This window comes from Pseudonaja textilis, chromosome 8 (genome assembly GCF_049901715.1).
Source record: "Pseudonaja textilis isolate UNSWEBS1 chromosome 8, rPseTex1.2, whole genome shotgun sequence".
NCBI lineage: Eukaryota > Metazoa > Chordata > Lepidosauria > Squamata > Elapidae > Pseudonaja > Pseudonaja textilis.
Window position 1 is genome coordinate 19,837,307 of NC_141997.1, and position 19,080 is coordinate 19,856,386.

The 19,080-nt window shown below is 38.2% G+C and overlaps 1 protein-coding gene across 1 annotated transcript in view; it reads right to left on the bottom strand.

The window, feature by feature from the left end:
* Positions 1-6,340: 6,340 nt before the first annotated feature.
* The window catches only part of CRACDL (CRACD like), a 46,853-nt gene continuing 34,113 nt past the window's right edge, over positions 6,341-19,080 (bottom strand). The window contains exons 10-12 of the mRNA XM_026707535.2: positions 12,140-12,324; positions 8,905-9,052; positions 6,341-7,859 (exon numbers count right to left, since the gene is read on the bottom strand). Of these exons, the coding sequence (XP_026563320.1) occupies positions 7,720-7,859; positions 8,905-9,052; positions 12,140-12,324 (473 nt within the window). The 3' untranslated portion in view covers positions 6,341-7,719. The remainder of the gene's footprint in view (positions 7,860-8,904; positions 9,053-12,139; positions 12,325-19,080) is intronic.

Below are 19,080 nucleotides of genomic sequence, written 5' to 3' on the forward strand. Positions count from 1 at the left end.
GAACTTATTTAATGATTTCATAGAGCATGGGAATACATGATGTCACAAGATTGAGATTTTAAAATTATTATAGATTTCAGTTTTAAAGAGGAAAATGTTCTAGACAGTTGTCTTCCTTAATGTGTATTATGATAAGAACAAGGCTGAGATAAAATCAGGTTTAAAACCCGTTAAACTGTGACAATATACTGTGCTAGTGGATGTAAAGATGCCAGTCAGCATTTATAAAGGCTATGGGTGTTTTAATGCAGAACATTTAAAAGGAAATAGGTCTGTTTAAGGATAGGCCCATGGATTTTTTTTGCCTTGATCTCAGACAAGTCCAACCATGATTCCTAAGATTAGGATAGAATTTCTAATCTTTATGCTCTAAAATGTTCATATGTTATTTGGTAGCCAGAGGACATAGAATATTGTTTTTTTTATTGACTGATATATTCAGCCTCTTTTCAAGGAGCCCAAGGTGGCTTACATGGTTTAATTTTATCCTCCAGACAACACTTATGTTCAAGGAACCTGAACTTGAATTTCCTCAATCCAACTACAATATTTTAACCACTGCACCGTGTTAGAGCTGTAAAACAATAGGAAAAATCAAATAACAGCAAAGACATATGATATCAGTGATATACAGTATATCCTCAAAAAGGATAACTTAACTGAAGCAATGCTTCTAAGAGGACAAAATAGTCTAGTGTTTTCCTTGTTGACCACCCTTTAAGCTGTTTTAAAGCAATTCATTCATAGGTGTTCTGGGAAGATTGCCAATGTATGCAATGAAATGGAAAATTCAAATAAATTATTTCATAGTAGGCAAATAAGACTGTACAATAAAAAGGCTTTAGAATACATGTATACATGAATAGTTTTTTATAGTCAGATATTCCATGTTGACAGGATGGTTACCGAGAATACCGCATTTGCCAAGGGGAGGCAAATGTGAATTTTTGGAATAAAATATATTTTTGCTTTCCCTCATGCAAAAAAACCCCTCTTTCCAGCATTTATGCAAGTTTCTTACTATAGCGCTTGAGTATCTATATAAAAGCAGAGGAATATACCAATGAAGGGGTATACCACTGAAGGGCATTTAACTGGTTTAAAGCAAGCTATAGAAATAAGTTCATGCTTCTGACTTCTCTCACAAGTTTCATATCCAAGTTATGTTCCTATTAAAATGGGTTCAATTTGGAAATATGACATTTACCAGCAGCCTGTGTAATTTCTCTTACACTTTGTAAATAGTGAGATGGAGTAGCAGACTCATGTTCTAAACACTGGATTGTTAAGAGTAGTTTCGGTCACTTGAATAGTGTATGCTTTTAAATTTAACATCAAAGCACTTCCCTCTCTCATATTTGGCATTTGCTTTGTGTCTTTTAATTTGAAAACAGAAGAGAGAGCAATGCAGTAAGAACATTCAAATCTTATGTAAGGGCTAACTGTTCTGAAAAGTCATTCAGAAATTCCCTTTCTCACATTTTTAATAACTCAGTCATTTTACTTAATATATTTATGTGCTAACTTTACACAGTTCAAATAGTCCCCCTCAATGAAAGTAAATATGACACACTAAACATGTAGAAGTCTAACCACAATAATTACTTTAACGAAATAATCACTTTTAGAAAAGCATCACCTTCAGTCTGTTGCTTAAACTTGCAGGGATCGATATTTAAAGTGGTAAGAGATGAAGTTCTATGTTACCAGGCAAGATGTGTATCAGGCCTTTTAAATGATGATCTACAGCAGGGGTGTCAAACACAATTTCATTGAGAGCAGAGGTGGGATGCTGCCAGTATAACAACCGGTTCAGTGATCACGCGCTTCGCGATCCCCATTCGTGGCGCAGTGAAGAAGGCAGAAGGCATTCACCCCCACCGGACCAGATCAGCCTGGCAGGGCAATGAGGATTGACTCAGTGGTGGGATTCAAATTTTTTTACTACCAGTTCTGTGGGAGGGCTTGGTGGGTGTGGCAGGGGAAGGGATACTGTAAAATCTCCAGTCAGAGGTGGTATTTGATGGTTCTCTGAACTACTCAAAATTTCCACTACCAGTTCTCGAGAACTGGTCAGAATCTGCTGAACACCACCTCTGAATTAACTATCCCCCAAGCCCCATCGCTGTCAAAATAAATCCCGGGCACCGCACTGCAAAGGACATATGAAAAGCACAGCTTTTGTCTGAAGGTGGAGGTGTGGAGAGTAGAAAGAAGGAAAGTGGCTGAGTGAGAAGTACCTTGCTGGCCAGGCACTGAAGTGCTGCCACTGCCACTGCAGTGAGAGAGAAGGAGGGCGGAGATCCAATCCAAGTTGTGTGTGTGTGTGTGTGTGTGTGTGAGAGAGAGAGAGAGAGAGAACATGAGAGCTATCTGAGTTATATCAGGGCTGGCAGTGGTGTTCTCCCCCCTCCCCTCCCTCTCCCTCTCCCTCCCTCCCTCTCTCTCTCTCTCTCTCTCTCTTTCTCTCTCTCACACACACAGAGTCGTTCTCTCACTCTCTCATCCCACCTCATGTTGGCACCAGCCATACTCTCCAAAGTGGCCTGCACTGCTTTGTCCTCCACCTGCGCACTGCCTCACTTAATTTCTCTTCATTCTTTGCCACTTCTTTCCCTTGCTCACTGCCGTAATGGAGCAGGAGAATGAGCAATGCACTGGTGCGGTGGCCAATAAAGTGAGTCAGTGGGAGGGGGGTGGAAGCTGACACAAGGCAGTGGGGGTATATGGAAGACGCAGCAAGGCAGAGTGTGTGAAGCTGTCCCATGCACTGGCTAATTGAGGTCCTTGCAGCCAGGCCATCAATGTCCTGACAATTGCCTGGCCTCGCAGCGGCAGCTCCAAAAACCCCACATGACCACCATCTTGCTTCTCCTTGCTCACTGCCGCAATGGAGTAAGAGGCTGAGCAACGCACATGGGGTCCTGGACAGGGATGCTGGAGCCACCACAGAATGTTGATGGCCTGGCTGCGGGGCACTCAGGTAAGCTCGTATGGGACATGGGGCAGCTCCAGAAACCTCCATTTTGTTTCATCCTCCACTCCATCACCTTGCTTTTTGGCTGCCACCCCAGTGCATTGCTCAACCTCCTGCTCCATTGCAGCGCCGAGCAAGGAGAAGTGGCAAAGAATGAAGAAGAATGAAGTGAGGTGATGGGAGGGTGGAGGACGAAGCAAAGCATGGGATTCGGAGCAGCCCACCAACCTTGCACCAGCTTACCTAAGAGCCCTTCAGCCAGGCCACCCATGCCAAACCCTCACCCCGCCCTACCCCCACAAGGCAGCCTTGTTTACCTATATAAAAGCAGAGGAATGTATCAATGAAAGGGTATACCAGTGAAGGGCATTTAACTGGTTTAAAGCAAGCTATAGAAATAAGTTCATGCTTCTGACTTCTCTCACAAGTTTCATATCCAAGTTACTTTCCTATTAAAATGGGTTCAGTTGGGAAATATGACATTTACCAGCAGTCTCTGTAATCTCTCTTGACACTTCGTAAATAGTGAGATGGAGTAGCAGACTCATGTCCTAAACACTGGATTGTTAAGAGTAGTTTCGGTCACTTGAATAGTGTATGTTTTTAAATTTAACATCAAAGCACTTCCCTCTCTCATATTTGGCTTCCCTTCACTAACCTGGTTTCCAGCTCTGTTCGCCGCTGCCACGTGCAGAGCAACAAAAGTAGTGTGTGGGACTAGGTAAAAAAAATAGTTCAGACTTTCCATCTTCTCATGAAAAAAAAAAAAAAGATCTCACGAAATTGGAATTATTATTTTTTTACTGTAATCCCTGTACTATTTTGTATTATTATACCATTATACTATTTTCTACTATTACTGTATTATTTATTTACTGTAATAAACTCCTTTTGTTGCCCTGCACATGGTGGCAGAGAATTAGGCCTGTGCACGAATGTGCCCACTGTCTCCTGTACACACACACACACACACGTCTGCAGGATGGCGTGGGCTGGGCCAAAGTGATGCGGGCTAGCTCCTTAGTTTCCAGGATGGCCATGTGGGGCAGATCTGACCTCATCATGAGCCACATCCGGCCTGTAGGCCTTGAGTTTGACACCCCTGATCTACAGGAACCTTACCAATCTGAAAATTCTTTGAAAGAAGAGCTATTCTGGGGCATAAATTATTAAAGCAGCAGAAGCAGTATCTTGTTTTTAGCTTCAGACCTTTTTGTAAGATGTTCCTGTCTGTTTCAGCAAGCAAAGCGGCTCTTACATACAGGGGTGGGATTCTACCAGTTCGCACCTATTCACTAGAACCGGTTGTTAACATTCTAAGCAGTTCGGAGAACCAGTTGTTAGAAGAAATTAATGGCCTAATCCTGTAAGGAAGGCAGGAAGGAAACATTCTGGTGTTGCTCACAGAAACTGCCTCTCCGTTAACCCTTATTACATTCTTGGCAGGACTAGACTTCCTGTCTCTGGAACTTCTCTGGAGTTTTTTTTCTCTCCTTTGCTGGTACTTTGCTTGTGTGGAGTGACCATTCAAAGTTACAATGGCACTGAAAAAAGTGACTTATGACTGTTTTTCACACTTATGACTGTTGCATCATCCCCACAGTTTTGAGAGGCCAGGCGAGGAGATGCATGCCTCGATGTGATATTGAGTTGGCCACAGCCAGCCAATAACATGACCACCAAGCCATGGCCACCCAGTCACATGGCCACCAAGCCACACCCACCACCTAAGCCATACCCACAGAACCAGTTGTTAAAAATTTTGAATCCCACCGCTGATTACACACAGTATATAAGCATGCAGAACATTTGATTTTGAAGCAGCAATGTGAACCTGAAAAAAGGTATAGCTACTTTAGAGCTTCAAAGAGAATTACAAAAGGAAAAGAAAGGAAAACAAGCAACAACTACTATAATAAAGAAGCAGCTTGCAACCTACATCACTTGAGCATAAATGTAAAGTACTAACTTTTGACATGCTTTTAAAATTACAAATCATTTCATATCTTAAATACTTTTTTCCCATAGCCTCTTTACAGTTCTCGTTCAGCAAAAAATTATTCCCATAGCCTCTTTACAGTTCTCATTCAGCAAAAAGTCTAGAAATAAATAAACAAATAATTTATCCCTGATCAAAGAGTTCAACTTTACATTCCTTCTTTCAGTTTTTCACAATCTTAAACTTTAAATCATTCCAAGGGCATTGCAGATTTTGAACTTTCATTGATCTTTGCACTTAGGAGTTTTTTTATCGGCTTACTTTGTAAAACACATAAATAGGCATCATCAAAGATTCTTATTGCAGCTGTTCCATATCCGATGCCTTTTCTGATTTGTGTTTGATGGTCCGATTTCATTGATCTCAATTTGTTCCTTTTCGTGCCTTCAAAATCTATATCTATGGGGCAAAAGTTTTTAATTTCTTTTCTCATCATTTTCTAAGAATGCATCCACTGAAATCTGTAGTCTTTGAGATTTTAGTTATTAAAAGTTCAGTTATCAAAAAAGTATTTAAGATATGAAATGATTATAGTCAGCTTGGCTATTTTAACATTTTTATGCCTGTATTTTCCCACAGGTGCAGGGTCAACAATATTATTTCATGCAATCAAATGCAGTAACCGGATCCACTTGGTTTTCATGTTCACATTCATTTGTCCTGCCATCATTTTTTTATTTTTGCAATTTGAAAAACAAATAAAACCATTTTTTTGCCAGTTGTATATTATTATATATTAAGTCTTAAACATTTCTTAAATCCAAAGACGGAGATAAAATTCATCAGGTGTTAAAATAAGTTCCCCATTTTGACGGTCTCTATTATCCATAAAATAGTTAAATTGAACATTTCCAAATGTGTCTAGAAAATGAATTTGGCTGGTTTGGTGTCCTCATTAAAGGCTCCACTTTTGCTAAAAGCAAAGTTGTCATCTCCCTTGGCTTCTGGTCCTCAGATCCACAGGAGGCTGCTCTTTTATGATCTCCTCATGAAGAACTGCCATCCAGAGCACCTGTGGATGATCTTCCATTATTTTTCTTCCCTGGAGACTTTCTATTCCCCATCTTTCATTCTACACAGCAGTTGTCATTACTGCTGATTCACAGAGATGTCTTCAGTCAGGCATGTCTCACAGTAGAATCTGAAAATTGCACTGGATTTTGACTTCTCTTTTCCATGTTTCTGCTGAAAGCAAACTTACCCCAGCAAGCTTTCTTTCCCATAGACTCTATTTTGATTTGCATCCTTTCTTTGTCTCTCAGTTATCTATTCAGCCTTGAGTAAATTGCTATTCTCACCTAGCAACTACCTTATGAGTTTGAAACCTGAAACAAGACAACAATCAACTTTGTTCTCACAAGGTATTTTGGGCTTAAAAATTTATTACAGTTCTCTACACAATATTAAAACAAATTCAAATGTTAAAAATATAGGCTACAAATCCAGATGCAACTACTGGGAAGTAAGTCACAAAAAACTTTAACATAAGAAATGTTATAGGGATGAAAGCTGGAATAAGAAAGATAACATTACTTTATGCAATGCAAAAAATGGGTTAATATAGTACATAATAAAATAAAGCTTTCAGTCCAAAAGTGATCTAGCACTTTTCACTATGCATGGATATCTTGATATATGGTACCTTAAATTGCTTGAAAGGCAAAAAGAGTCAAACAATAACCCAACTGTTTATAATTTTCATTCAATAGCATTTCTACAATATAAGCAAAGATTAGTTGATTTATATACTATAAAATAAAGTCTCCCACTCCCAACTCCAGGCAGTGGTTCATGACAATGCCAAGATTTATGTTGTCAGAAGCTACAGAGAGATCTAGCAAAACAGAGCATTGCACTACCCTTATTTCAGTTCCACAAGAAGAATCAGTGTGGTTTCAAAACATATCCAGGTCTGAAGTCCAACTGAAAAAAAGACTCAGATAAGCCATTTCTCCTAGGGTTTCCCATAGGATCTACCACCTCCTTAAGAACCTCCCCTAAATAGAGAAAATTGGAAACAGGAGATTAATCATCTAATATTGCTGGTTCAAATGATGGCTTCCTTAGGGAAGGGTATAGCTCTATTACCTTCAAAGATGATGGCCAAAGCTGACACCTCCCTGAAGGATGCCTTAATCATCACTACCCTTATACAACCTCTTGTTTTAATGTAAGTTTTCATTTACTGGGAAATGTAGGGATCTAAACTACAGGTTTAGATTAGCTAATCTCCAACTCTATTTTAAGAAGCAATTATTAAAACCTGTTTTTTTCATTTTCATTCATTGATTGATTGCATTAAAATGTTTCTCCTGTATATCTCAAAAGATATTCTTGTTCTAGTCTGCTGTTACTGTATATCTCAGCAAAGACATTTTGATTGGACAATTATTCTCATTGTATTAAAGCAACAGTTACCTAATTTTAGTTAACCTTCTAACAATATTCATGGCATAACATTTTATGGGTGAGAAAAAGAAAGGAAACACAGTAAGAAATATTTTTCATCTCAATAAATTCTTGCCAAAGCTAAATTGCTTGCAGACATTTTCAAGCATTGTCCTATAGTACTGTACAAGTGTGATGACTCTTCTGAAACACTTGTATTGTGGCCTCTTTGGTGCACCATAGGTTTATTATCCATATCAATTCAATCAATTTAGCTTGAAAAATCAACATTTTTGTTTTACTAAACCATTTGATCAACTGATGAGTGCTCATGTGGATAACGGTATGAAATTATCTACTTTCTCCTCTGGGGTCTATCACTCCATGCTTGAGATTTCTTTTTGGCAAGTTCCATCCATGAGGGTTGATCTGGGGAATGACCAATCTTCTTAAGTGGCTTTCCATCTCCTTTTTCAATTGGCAATGATGGCTGAGCTGCATATTGGGGGAAAAGGTTCTGTTACAGTATTTCTCAAACCTGCAATTGTGACACATCAAATAAATATCTGAAAATATATGGAACACCCATTTAAACAACACCCATGTAATATTTCTACCATAATATTTATTCCAAGCATTTATTGAACATTGTGGGTTTTTTTGTATTTCATGCTATATTGTAGCTTTTGTCACAGGCGTATTGGTCACAAAAGTTCTTCAATAGAAATCTGAGTACTAAAATCTTCAAAAGGATGGCCAGCTGATGGTTGATGATATAGAAAAAGCAGGAGCTGAAGGAGCACCCACTCTGGCCAATGAATGTAGGGAGATTTACCAGACTGTCTGAAAGATCTTGTGGACCATTGGGGATCTATAGATCCTAGTCTGAGAATCCTTTTTCTAGAAACTCAATGTTCAGCAGTATCTGCTAACCCTCTGAGATTCTGCTAGGCAAGACTGGATAAGAATTCCATCTGTGAAAATAAACTATGAATACAATATTTATATAATATACAAAAGTATTCTAGAATTAAACGTCAGGTTCATCCCATACGGTGCTTTAAGGAATTAATGTTTTCTAAACATAATGAAGAAAATAAGTTTGTATAAAAAGAATCTTCTACATAGGCCACAGAAACAAAATCTAGATTCTTCTACTTCTTCAGCAAGTGAGCACTGGATCTTCAGTTCATCTGGATTTGACAAGATTCCATATATAACAGCCTATACATTCACAGAAAGCACCTTTAGTTTTTTATTAGGTTCATGTATATGAACAGTATCTTAATGACCTGTGACTTGGGCACAAAATAATATTCCTATAAATAGCAAATGAAAAGTACTATAGTAATAGGGAATGGGTCTACATATTATGTTTAGGCATGTTTTGTTTAACCACAATTTTCTTAATTATCCATAATTGGTCAAATTGATACTGCATGCCAAGCCAAAGCCAAAACCTGGCTTAGTACAATATGGGAATTCTGCATACTGTGGAACAATAGTAATTCGGTATTCTGACTATTTCTTTTTTTCATACCAGGGTTATGATGGGATGATAAGCTATTCCTTAGTGAAGAGTCTTGCATTTCCAGCTTTGTCTCCTTCTTTGTTTCTCCAACAGAAGCTGTGAATGGGGAAGGTGGCACTGTGTTCTGAGGCAAATCTGATTGTTGCCTTACTGCTTCCTAAATAAAAGTATAAAGAAACAATTAGTAAAGTTTTAAATAATTAATTTGGGAAGAAAATATGAGCGGAGTTAACAAGCAACACATAGTAGAAGTGGATCTCCTGCTCATCTCTAAAATTATCCTGCTACATATTACAACTACTGCACTCTTCACACATAATGGACTGTGGAATTGATTATTGTAAGACTTGATAATTGGAATTTAATCCATGGATGATAGATCCATCAACAGCTATTATAACCCTGCTACATCAGATAAAAAGGAGTTCCTTTCTAAATTTATTATTTAGAGCCTTTTCAATCAAGATTCAGACCTGATTATATTACTGAGATGACATTGATTATACTTGATAATCTTTGGTGGACTAGAATGGGACATTATACATCCATTGTAACCTTCCTTGATCTCTCAGTAGCTTTTGATATCATCAACAGTACACCTCTGAGGATTGGGAGTGGGAGGTGTACTGTTATAGTGGTTCTTCTCCTTTCTCCAGGGCCAATTGAATTCCAGTTGGTTGCAGTAGAAGGCCTAGTTCTAGATCCCTGCTGTGTGGAATGCTTCAGGGCTCTATTTTTTCCCATCCATATTAAACATCTACATGAAGTCACTGGGTAAGGTCATCCAATAGCATAGGTGAAGACATTGGTAATATCCAGTTATCCAAGTACCTAATTGTTAAGATGTTACAATTGTATGTTTGGAGCCTCAGTGTTTGGAGGCTCTTAGTAAGCCCAACTGGCTGAGTCATTGCCCCCAATATTTTCTAACTTTAAATGCAGTTACACTCTCTCAGACTGTGTTGGTACACAATTGGGGATTTTCTTGGACTCATGGGCCCTGCTTGAGAAATAGGTGGCAGCCATGGTTCAGAGGCCTTTTCAAAAATGCACTTTGTGTGCCAATTGGCAGATCATGCCTTCATGACGTATAATGTGTGATGGAATGTAGTCAGGATTCCTAGGATGGAAGAAACACAGTACAGAAGAATAAGAGGCAACTCAGTTCAGATAATTTGTGTGAGAGAAAGAGGGTAAATAGTTACCAGAGTATGTTTCATGTAGGGAGTACTTTGCTGTAGTTTGGCAAGGTTCTGTCTATAGGTGTGGGTGGGTGGGGGGGGGGGGGAAGAAATTTTCTTAGAAGAATCATACGTAACCAACTTGGTTCTTGGAACTGACATCCTGTTCTATACATGAGACTGGTGTTGAAGAGCATTTGAAAGACACAACTACTTTGGCAGCAAAGATAGTCTTGGGCATCTCATGATATGGCCATGTATTACCAAGACTCTGTGAACTGCACTGGCTCTTGATGACCTTCAAGGTGCTGGCTGTCTCCTATAAAATAATGCTGGGACTTTATTTGTGGGACTACTTTTCCCCAATTTTATCATTTCACCTCATCAGATCTGTCATGGTAGGATGCTTTGGGTCTTTATACTAAATAATCCTTGCAGATCTTAGATCAAATGTATTCACTTTTGTATCTGTCCTGGGGAACAATATTCCCTCCCCTTGCAAAGATCTCTCAGCTTGTTAGTTTTTCACAAAGTGTAAAAAATCTGGCTTTGCCCTCAAACATTAAAGATTGGCTGTTAGATAAACCTGTTGGCTAACTTCTTATTGCCTGTTACTGATCTGTAAGAATAAAAGGACTTAATCTTGGTGCCTTAATATTGATGTAATGTAAAATTTCATCATTATTTGTTGCATTGCTGTTGGTTTTACTGATAGCCAGCCAGAGTTGTTTAGCAAAATGAGCAGCCACATAAATTGTATAAACCAAAAAGCATAGAAAAATGATGCTAAAAAAAGAAGTTGTACTATTTGTGCTAAGATGGAGAAATTGTGGTTCTGAATTGTGGTGTTTAATGGCCTAGGGAGTATAATTTATAGCAAAGGATACAAGTTGTTCATTTCAAATATAGTATGTAACCTTTGTGTACTTAATGATTTATTTAGAATTTGGGAGGACAAGTTCTCAACCTATTTTGGAGTTCTTGCATAGTTCATATGTAAATTAATTACACTCATAAATATATACACACACCTATACATACAATAAAAGAGGTTCCTGCTTAGAGTTAATTGTAAATTACAGATGCAAAATAGCACTTGAGGGAATAAACCTACTTTCAGTGCATATTATAAAGGATGTCAATGCTGTTTATGATTTTAAGACTTTATAAGATTTTTGTACATCTAAAAAACTGTAGCTTAGTATAATTTTGTCTATATGGTAAAGCAAGAAGATTATCTTTAATGTATGATTAATGTATGATTTAATGTATGAATAGAAGTGTGAGTCACTAAGTATGAAAGATGTATTTTAATCATATAGAGAGAATGATTGAGGATTCAATCACAAAGATATTTGAAGAAAAAGCAAATGGATTGAGAGAAATGGGTAAAACAATAAAGTTATGGTTGGGTCAGAGAGGTCAGAAAATAGATCAATGTATTTAATATTAAATGTTAATGTGTATATTTATACATTAATATTAATAAAATATTAATAATCTGCACAGATACAGAAAAAGGGAAACATATTTAAAAATGTGAAAAACAGGTGAAAAACAGGCTGACCTAGATCTAATCACATTAAGGCAGCCACATCTGAAACTTGGGATAGTTCGGAATAAAGTTCAACTGGAATAGAAAGTGGAAGGCCATAAAAAACAGGGTTCTCACAGAACCAAAGAGCTTTGCATGTCATAAAGTTTTGTTTTCCTGCATGTACCTGGGATATAATACATATATCTCTGTCAATGCTAGGAGAGGAAAGGAACAATTTATATTAAACCATTAATAACGAAAGAGTTTGGCTTATAAGGGAATTTAAATTCCTAACCAACCTGACCAACCTTCCCCATAATTTTCCCATAATGTAACAAATAAATAACCATAGCTCCATGATGGAGATGATAAGACACTTGTCATTACTGGCTGAAGCCTCAGAAGCAGAACAGTTTTAATTGATTTGATTAAAAGGTATATCAAGGCTTAGAGGACTGATCAACAAAACTAAAAGAAGCGTCATTGAAATGACACGCACCAATCAATCAGTGGTAAATTACATTACCTCCAATGTTTCCTTCTCTTTTATTGGTTTCTCTGCATCTGTTTTGTCCTGTCCTTCTGGCTTCTCTTCTTTGCTAAGGTCTTGTTCAACAACCCTTTGCTTTTGCTTTGCTATGGTAATCCAAGCTGGCATTTCAGTTGTTCTTCCATAGTCTGTAGCAGTCACAGGAGAAGACACACTTGTTTCTGTTGAAAGAAGATTTAGGAAGATTATTGTAAAGGATTCTCCTTGCCTTTTAGAACCATCTTCCCAGGTCAAAATAAAAAAAAAGAGCAAAACTTTCTCTTGTAAACCTTAGGAATGGCTAGCATGTATTTCTAAGGAGAAGCTTCCACATACATCAAATAAATTGCTCTATAAGCAGAGATGCCAAGCTGAGGAATCCAGAGCTGATGTAGATGTGTCATTTCATATACTGCCCCCCTACAACCAAGATTAGAGTGCTCAGACCCTTTCTCATGGCCCTAAAGACATGGTTCACTCACAATGTCTGGGGATATGAAGGCCTGGCTGAACCCATGCTCTAGAATCTAGTCATATTGATTTGTTATGGGTGAATTTGTTTTCACCCTGGTTGCAAATTACATGTTTATTTTTTATATCATTTTAACTATTGTTAGTTGCCCAGAGTCATGAATTGTGATGGGCAGCCGTTTACATTGAGTTGACGATGATGATGTTGATAATGTCGCACCAAGTAGACACTGCAGATATAGTAAAAAAAAAAAAAGGTGCTGTTCTTCTACAGCTGTAGTTATTCAGAGCCAGAAGTAAAAGAAACAAGAATATCTGAAGTCCATGGCACTTGCACTCTTCCAGAAAATGTCATAATGCATAGTTGTACCTATGATCTAGACTTCCTTTCAGCTCAATTATTGAGATTTTGATAAATTCTTAACAAGACTATAGTAAAGGAGATAATTCCCATTGATACTAGAAACTGGAGTTAAAGCAACTGGATGGGACTTGTGATAATTTCTGTAAATAGATAAGAGCTCAAGAAAACTTGATCCGTGATCTATGGAGTAAGGGCTGTTTTGTGATGCCATTATTCCATAACCCTGAAATTACATGTTCTGGGTACCTTGTAACATACTGTATATTTTTGAACCAGTTACAGACTACATGGTTGAAGGAGGAGAATGGCAATTTTGTACACAGTATTTGTGTTTTGTGTACTTTTAGATTTGTCTTCCACAAACTACCCATGCAACTAATTTAGTATGAACATTTATTGAGCCCAGAATAAAAACAATTATATTTTCCCCAGATTTTCAATACACAAAAGCTTAAGCTTTTTAAGCTTCTTAAACTTGTATTGATATATTTATTAGATTTAGGAATGGCGTGACTCCAAAACATTTCTGGGCAGCTGCATGTGTGTGAATGAATAGAACTTGCATTTGTTAGGAGTCAAAATATTTCAGAATCCATTCTCCCTCTAATGTTCTTCTTAAATATCAAGGAAAACAATGCCTTATAAACTAGAAATGAGAGGTATATAATAAAATACTGTTTTGTTGGTTTTGGAACCTTTGTCAATACAAATCCAATAAACTTTTCTAAAAGGAACAGCCATCATTATGTAAACTGAGCAAGATCTGCAACCTTTTCTTTACATATGTGTAGAATAAAAGTTCTGTGTTTGTCTGCTATCAAATTTGTACTTTGTTAGGGAAAGTCATACAGGCTTATCATAAAATCACAAATCAATCAAGTATATCTACTCATGATGAGATTGAGAAAAAAAATCAACTGCCTTCCATATAAACTTTCCATTCAAGAGCAGAAGGGAAAAAAATAGTACTTCTCCATTAATTTCTTCTCAGTTGGGCAAGAAGTTACCAGTCATATTAGATATATAACTTTCATTTAACCATCAGATGTTTCACTGTTCAACAAAAACAGCTGTTCTTTTGATGTATTTACAACGAAGACCTATCGGTTTAGTTTCAAAACGCCAGTCAATCATCTGTTATAACTTAAATGCTATTATAATTTCAACATTAAGTGTACATCCCAATGATTACTTTTATATATGATAAAGTATTAAATTGTCAGATTAAACACATAAATTAAACACACAAATAATAAATGTAGTCTTTGCTTGCAAATTCTATTTTGGAAAGTTGTGGAGAACAGCTGCTCTATCGTGGGAAAAGTACATCTAGTGCAAAATATTGCAGTCAGGTGTTATATTTTGCCTCCCTTGAACTCTGAAGCACTTTGGAGGCTGAAATGCTGCACAACTTATAGAGAAAAAAGCAGATCGATATCTGGGAGAAAGAGGAGGAGAAACTATCTATCTGTGACTATTTATCACAAATGTGATCTGATCTACTGTTTTTGATAATTACTTACTTATCAAGTAGTGCAAGATCAGAAAACATGGAGAAACCTGGCCCATAGAATTATCAAAAGTCAGATACAATTGAATGGATAACATCATCATCATCATCATCATCATCATCAAAGACTAAATGGCCTTAGAAACAAATTTCAAAAAGCAAAATAATAAAGGACTGAATTGGTTGAGCTATACTTAGCATTCCTATTGTTCAAGGACATCTGACTGACCACCATGGATGGGAGTAGATTTGGTGCCAATGTAGAAGACCATTGTATTTCAAGTTTAGTTACTTGTTTTGGTTTCTCCGTCATAGTAAGAAAAGGCTGGAACTCATTCTGAGCTAACCTGCTTGTTAGCAGGGAGAGGAGGAGGGAATCTTCACACAACTGCAAAGCTTTTCTTATCTGAAAGTCTCAAAATTTTGGGTTCCATCATATGCTACCTGGTCAAGGTTAAGTCTTGCAGGCTTGTGACCATAAAAGCAAGTCCATGAAATCATGGTGCCAGGTTTTAATAAAAACCCTAGTACTAGCTGGGAGATTCTGCATGGAAGTGTTGGATGCTATGGAAACTTATCATCTTTGGGGTATCCCTGCTGTCATTATTAAGGAGCTTCTGACAGTTTGCAAGAGATTTGGGTATCATTTTGCTTGGTGAGTCTGCTTTTTATATTATGCTTTAATTTTTTTTATTAATAGTGAGGCTTAAAATCTACCACTAACTGTCTCTGGATCCAAAGGACCAACTGTCTGGGCATCTGATCACCACCCTGATATTTGGCAAAACAGTAGATTAGATGAGCCTCTGGCCTAATTGAGCAAGATAATATGGAAAGTCTGCTTCCCTGCATCTAAACAGCACAACTTATTCTTCCAAATTGTAATATATTGCATTGCATTGTCACTGATGCTAAGACCATACATGGTGGAAGTACATTTACATCTCTTCCCAAGAAATAGCATTTGATCTTTTAAAACTCAGGAACATGGATGAGGTGATCTCCTTCCTCTTTGCTTTTAAAATCAGCTTCACCGTCATTTCTCATCATTTGTATTTTGAACCTAAGATTATTTATAGCAGGGGTGCCAAATTCAATTTCATTGAGAGCCGGATCAGCATTGTGGTTGTCTTCAGGGGGCCAGGGAGGATAGGCATGGCCAGGGTGGTTGCGGCCGACTGGGCGTAGCACTGGAGTGTGGCCAGCTTGAAGTCGCTCACATGGGTGGTACCTATGGTGGCTGGGCAGAATTGGGGAAGGAATCCATATGTCTCCCAGTAGATGGGGCGGGGGGGGGGGCAGGAGGCTCATCCTGCGGGATGCGGTGAGGCAAGGCAGGGGGTAGGGCAGCTATAGTTGATGTGCCTTCAGCTGCTTTCGGCACCACTCGGTTTTCCACCTCATCCCCACCAGGCTGGTCTGGTCTAGTGGTGGGGGATTGCCTTCTGACTTCACCACATCATAAATGGGGATTGACCATCCCTCAAGCCCCTCCAGAGAAGAGGGAAAGCACCCCGCCAGCCAGGCACTGAAGCACACCACCATCAGCCCTGGTATAACTCTCCAAGGCTGGATCAGATCATTCTCTCTCTCTTTCCCTCCCTCCCTCCTCCCCCCCCTCTCTCTTTCTCTCTCTCTGTCTCTCTCACACACACACATAAACACACAAAAAGAGGCTGGATTGGATTGCTCTCTTGCTCTTGCTCTCAGTCTTACTGCGGTGGCAGTGGTGGCACTTCAGTACCTGGCTAGTAGGGCTCTTCTCACTCAGCCACTTCCCCTCTTTCTTCTCCCTGCTCCTCCTTCTCCTTCAGACAAAAGCTGCACCTGTCCATTGCAGCGCAGCACCTGGGGTTTACTTTGACAGTGGTGGGGCTTGGGGGATGGTCAATCCCTGATCATGGCATGGTGGAGAAGGAGGAATGCAATCCCTTTCACCAGACCAGACCAGCTTGGCAAGGGAACGGGGATTGACCATCCTTCAAGCAAAGGTGGTATTCAGCAGGTTCTGACCAGTTCTGGAGAACCGGTAGCGGGAATTATGAGTAGTTCGGAGAACCAGCAAATACCACCTCTGACTGGCCCCGCCCCCATCTATTCTCTGCCTCCTGAGTCCAGCTGATCAGTTGGGACTTCTTTGGTTGCCCTGCACAGGGGAATGGATCTTGAAAGCAGGGTACTGGGATGGGGAGGGAATGGGATTTTGCAGTAACCTTTCCCCAGGAGTGCGGAAGGAATTCAGATTTTTACAGTATCCTTCTCCTGCCACACCCACCAAGCCACACCCATCAATTCACGCCCACAGAACCAGTAATAAAAAATTCTGAATCCCACCACTGCCTTCAAGCACCATTGCTGTCGAAGTAACTCCTGGGCACTGCGCTGCAATGGGAAGTTGAAAAGCGCAGCTTTTGTCTGAAGGGGGAAAGCGGCCGAGTGAGAACTGCCCTACTGGCCAGGCACTGAAGCACTGCCACTGCCACCACACACACAGAGAGAGAGATCCAATCCTTTTGTGTGTGTGTGTGTTTGTGTAACATGCTTTCCAGCTCCATTCGCCACCACCACATGGAGGGCAAAAAAAGTAGTCTGAGGGACTATGGTAAAAAGAAAAAAAAAGTTCAGACCTTCCAACTTCTCACGGGAAAAAAAAAAAAGATCTTGCAAAGGGTCTTCACTTTGACACCCCTGGTTTGTAGCCTTCCAATTCTGAGAGAAAATGGCAGCAGATATCACAGTTGGCAATAACTGCCCTCAGCATAAGCTTGTTATCTGCTTATTTTGGTTTCTTAGAGTAATACTAGGTCACTTGAACAATTCTTGCTTTTCTTTCATATGTCAGTCTAATAAGCTCTAAAGTATACACCAACCTTAAAGGCATCCTGACAAAGATGGAGAATACTGGCATAATGTTACTTTTCTTGGATATGTATTAAATAAAATAACTTTCTTATTGTAAGATATTTTATGTATTTCTTTCGCAATTATATATATAAGGTAGTCCTCAACTTATAAACATTTGTTTAGTGACCATTCAAAATTACAACGGCACTGAAAAAAGTGACCTATGACCTTTTTCACACTTAAAACTATTGCAGCATCCATCACATGATCAAAATTCAGACACTTGGCAATTGACTCATAATTATGACGACTGCATTGTCCTGGAGTCACATGATCCCCCTTTGCAACCTTCTGACTAGCAAAGTCAATGAGGAATCCAGATGCACTTAACAACCACCTTACTAACTTAACAACGGCAATGATTCGCTTTACAACTGTGGCAAGAAAGGTCGTAAAATGTGGTAAAATTCATTTAACAACTGTTCTCACTTAGCAACAGAAATTTGGGGTTAAATTGTGGTTGTAAGTCAAGGACTACTTGTATATACTTCTTTCTGTTGCTATTTGTTTTTGTTTTGTTTTGAATGAGGAAAGTGCTTAGGGAATTGTGCTTCAATATTAAAAGACTATATAACAACTCCCTAAATTAATTAACTGTCCACCTTAATAATGAAAGTAGCTGCTGCAGGTGAAAGCCATCAGTTAGACAGGACCCAACTCTATCATTTAAAATATAAGAACAAAAAAAAAACATTTAGATTAAATATTTGGAAGAACTTCTTTACTACACAAGCATTTTGACATGTTCGATAAGTAAGATTCAAATTACGATTTCTGTTTGTTAAACAATGAACTAGATATATTTTGATGCAGTGGTCTCTCATAACACAACCAAATACTTTCATATAAATCACATTAATTGCTTTCTGAAACTTGCTTATTTTAAACTTTCAGATTAAGCATCATAGTACAGCCATAATCTGTGGGATCTAAAATTTTTGAATTTCATACAAATGAGTCATAAGCAATGTTATAAATAAAAAATGTTTCACTGAAATATACATAAATACATAGTTCAATTTTGAGGTAAGAAGTGTTATAAGAAGGACTAAAAAGGAGAAGTATCAAGCCAAATCAAATTTAGTATCTCTGTTTAAACCTTTCAATTTTTGCAAGCCATCCTTTCTTTTACATACACTGCTTTATGTTTCCTTGTGTTTTTTCTTATTTCTATGTTTTGAAAATCTTATAAATTCCATCCAACAATTTCTTCCCCTAAATTCTCTCTCTAAAGCTAACTGCACTGTATATCTTTCATACCAAACACTTTTATACTGAAGCCATATTCATTTAGCATCCATTCATTATTCACCTGATTTCTTCTTGTTCTATCACATACACCTCTTAAATAACACATTCTCACTTCATTTGTCTTGCTGTATTAGATTCTTGACTGCTGTGTAATAAGGCAGACAAAACCACACTCTTAAGCATCAATTTTTGATTTTTTTTTACATTCTAATCCACATATTACTCACTATCTTTCTACCAGCATTTAAACATCTCATTTTCCCATCACAACAAATACAGTATTCTAAACTTAAATGCTTTAAATAACCACAGTGATATGGCAAAATGGTACATTAAATGGGCCTCTGGGCTAATCGAGCAAGGTAACATAGAAAGTCAGTTTTTCTTCATCAATACAGCACATCTCACTCTCATTCTTCCAAATTGTATTGTATTGCA